We start from the raw sequence: 3,645 nt of genomic DNA, 5'->3' as shown, positions 1-3,645 counted from the left end.
CCCCCCCCCCCCCCCCTTTATTTAAAGAAAGAAAGACGGGAGTGCCTGGGTGGCTCCATCAGTTAAGTGTCCTGCTGTGGCTCAGGTCATGATCTCAACAGTTACTGGGTTCAAGCCCTGCGTCGGGCTCTGTGCTGACAGCTCAGAGCCTGGAGCCTGCTTTGGATTCTGTCCCCTCTTTTTCTGCCCCTCCCCCACTCACATTCTGTCTCTCTCTCTTTCTCAAAAATAAGCGAAAGTCGGACGCTTAACCGACTAAGCCACCCAGGCACCCCTCAAAAATAAACATTAAAAAAAAAATTAGAAAGGGTGCACAGACATGCAACCAGGGGGAGGGCAGAGGAGGAGAGAGCGAATCTTGAGCAGGTCCCAACACAGAGCCTGATGCAGGGCTTGGCCTCATGACTGTGAGATCGTGACTTGAACCGAAATCGAGAATTGGACATTAACTGTCCTCGCCACCCAGGCACCCTGTTTTTCCCTCTCTTCCTGTCCATGTGCCCCCTGAAGCGGCATTTCCAGTGTCCTCCAGACACCAGCGTGCGCTCACACCCTGGCCGCCTGGCGCAGGAGTCCTCGGCTTGGGCCAGTCTCGGCCTTCACAGGCCTCTTTCTTGCTTGAGTGTCGACGCCGTTTGTGGGATTGTTACTGGCCCTGATTTCAGTGATGGTGTCTCGGTGCATGGGGGGGCGCCCAAGGAGGGGATCGAGACCGGGGAATGGCCGCTCAGAGGAGAGCAGTCAATGCACAACATCGATTGATTTGGTTCCCCGTCTCACGTGGGCGTGGTTCCTGGGGCCCCAGTTACAGTTACAGAAGTGAAACTAAAGATCACTGGTTACAGATCACCACAACCAGTAATAACAGTGACAGAGACTAAGATCTCGTGAGAACTGCTGCACAGAGGCACAAAGCGCAAATCTGACTGGGAAAATGGCGCCAGTAGACATGCCAACACTGGATCGCCACAGAACCTTCGGTTTGTAAAACGCGCAGTCTCCATGGAGTGCAGTAGAGCGAAGTGAGTGAGATGTGACGTGGCTGTGCTCCGGGCGCCATCGCGCTCCGGCCCCCACTGTCGTCTGTGAGACACAGGCAACCCTGTCCCGCTCCTTTTACGGGTGTGGTGAGCTGCTGTCCCCTTGCTCTCGGTCGTGTGTTCAGTTGACTGTCGGCTCTGGGCCTGGGGCGCGTGCGGTGTGCCCGTGTCCTGCCTTGGCTGTGCCTCGGCTCTGGACGCTGATGCTCTCCACACATTTGGGAACTTTGAGGCCTGTTTCTCTGCCTCCCGCACCCCCATTACGCGTTTGGCAGTCTGCTGGCCGTCACCCCACTGTCCTTAGGCTCGGGTCACGTTTCTTCACCTGTTGTCTTGGGACTGAATCCCTGTGTTGCTTCCTCTTCAGCCTCACTGGTGTTTCTGCCGTGCCAGGCCTGCTGCAGGGCCCTCTTTACAGTTTCTGCTCGACTCCTGGCCTCCCGTGCGCTCTCACGTTTGCCTCGACTCCGTCGTCAGCCACGCCCACAGCCAGCAGCACTCCCTGCTTCTCTTGGCATCCTTTCCCAGAGTCTCGGAGTTGTCTGTCAACGACTGAGTGTTGTAGTTAATGTGTTGTCTTGTGTCCACCCCGGCCTCCCCCCCTCCCCCCCCCGGAGGGGCAGCGATGGTGATGGTTTCGTTGTTGGGGAGGTTTTAGTAACTGCGCAGGTCTGACTGTGTGCTGCTAGAGTCTCTGCTTGGGGACTGTTCTGCTGTCCGTGATGCTCCAGGGTCACCCCCGCATCTGCACAGCACACTCATCGGAGGTCGCGCTCACCCACATGGAGCTCACACGGCCTCCGCCACGTGTTCACAGGTGTGTGCGCTCGCAAGCGAGCTTGGGCCTGCTGTGGCTCGGGGTCCTGGGACTCACACGATGCCTGCACGTGCACACGGGCTGTGTCACTGGCAGGGATGTGGGTGGCCTCGCTCTGGCTGCTGCTTGCCCGCAGACGACCACGGCTCAGGCTGGCTGCACTGCCTGCTGCTGGGCCACTTCCGGATGATCGCGCTAAATTCGGCAGCCCTTCGAGCAGAGATCGTGAAGCCGCAGGTTTTCGTGAGCACCGTGCCCTGGTCCGGCCAGCTGTCGGCAGACAGGGTGGGAGCAGCCTGGATGGGACACCCCAACGTGCTCTTCTCAGCGGCTTTGATGGAGCCCCAGGAGCACTCTGCCGTCTGTTGTAAGCCCTCAGTCACATTCTGGAGGGGGCACGTGATCGCTTATGACAGTTTGTCCTGCTTGGTGGCAGCTCTTGGCGCTGGGGGTTGGTCGACTTCGCTGTGCATGTGGGAGGGACTTTCAGGCAGCCCGCTCATGCTGTGTGGAGAGTCACCTGGCAGTGGGCAGATGGAGGGGCCCAGGCAGCAGGGACCCCAGCACAGGAGCCCGGTGGAGGTCCTGCCCCGGGAGGTGGCATCAGGGACAGAGGACCGAAGTGATCAGGGTCAGCCCAGGGTGGTTCTTCAGGAACAGCTCATCACGTGTACGTCTCAAACCTGCCGTGGGAGCGTGGCTCGAGTCACCAGCAGCCTTGTGGGGCCACGGCCGGAAGTGGCTTGGAGCCGGAGTGCAGACGTGTTGTGCACGGAAGCAGGGCACCGGGCGTGCCGGCTGAGAAAACAGCAGTAACCCCTGTGTTCCAGCCCGAGGAGGGAGGGGAGGTAGCGGTGTCGTTGGCCCTGGACAGTGGGGATGTGGGGTTTGATGTCCCGTTCTCTGTTCTTGGGTGTGTGTTTGGAAATTGTCCTAAATAAAGAGAGGGAAGAGAGGTGGGCACAGGTAAAGTTTCTGGGGAGCCGGACGAGGTGGGAAGTGGAGCAGGATGGGAAAATGCAGCGGAAGGACCCAGTGGGGACTGTGGTCTGGGGTTGGTGGTGGAGGGCTTGTCACCAGCTGCTCATGAGCAGAGGTAGGAAAGTATGCTTGTGTCTAGAAAACTCGAGAATCTGCTGGAAGTATTCCTAGAATCTCACAAGCTAGTGAGAGAGATGGACGTGTGGAAACCAGTAGTACCTTTTGGAGAGGGAGGGGGAGCTGTCGTGAGTACGTGCTGTCTGCAAATTCCTCACCTATGGAGGGGGCCGCCCACTGTCCCCTCTCTCGGGCAGCATGCGGGTGCCATCAGGGGAAGGGACGACTCTTCTCCCTAGGTCAGCCGATGGGTCTTTTGAATCTCTCCCAGAAGACACTAAAGTCCCCTGAGAGCCGTCACCTGTCACAGGGTTGTGTGAGCTTCTGTTTGACGAAGGCAAAGGAGGTCACAGGCGCGGTGAGTGCCTGATGAGTGTGTCCCCTCCATGTGGCAGTTGGGGCGGTGCCAGTTCTCTCCAGAGACCCCGCGTCTGGGAAGAAGGGCCACTTCAACCAGCTGAAGACCCCGCACAACCCCTTGGACTCCAGCGCCCCGCTGATGAAGAAGGGGAAGCAGAGGGAGGTCCCCAAGGCCAAGAAGCCAACCTCGTTGAAGAAGGTACGGGGCGTCCGTTTGAAACCGGGCGCGGGAAGCCTGGGACCCTCCTGTGTGTGCGTTCCGTCCTCCAGCTCTTAGCGTTCTGGGTGTGAGTGTGCCCCCCCCCCCCCCCGCCAGCCCCCCAGCACGGG

The 3,645-nt window shown here is 59.3% G+C and overlaps 1 protein-coding gene across 1 annotated transcript in view; it reads left to right on the top strand.

The window, feature by feature from the left end:
- SECISBP2 (SECIS binding protein 2) overlaps window positions 1–3,645 on the top strand; it is a 41,300-nt gene that overhangs the window by 28,402 nt on the left and 9,253 nt on the right. The window contains exon 11 of the mRNA XM_077759333.1: window positions 3,351–3,514. Within this exon, the coding sequence (XP_077615459.1) occupies window positions 3,351–3,514 (164 nt within the window). The remainder of the gene's footprint in view (window positions 1–3,350; window positions 3,515–3,645) is intronic.

The sequence above is a fragment of the Crocuta crocuta genome, unplaced genomic scaffold (genome assembly GCF_008692635.1).
Source record: "Crocuta crocuta isolate KB4526 unplaced genomic scaffold, BGI_CrCroc_1.0 scaffold41, whole genome shotgun sequence".
NCBI lineage: Eukaryota > Metazoa > Chordata > Mammalia > Carnivora > Hyaenidae > Crocuta > Crocuta crocuta.
The sequence above is the reverse complement of the archived record's forward strand: the minus strand, read 5'-3'. Positions and strand labels throughout refer to the sequence as shown.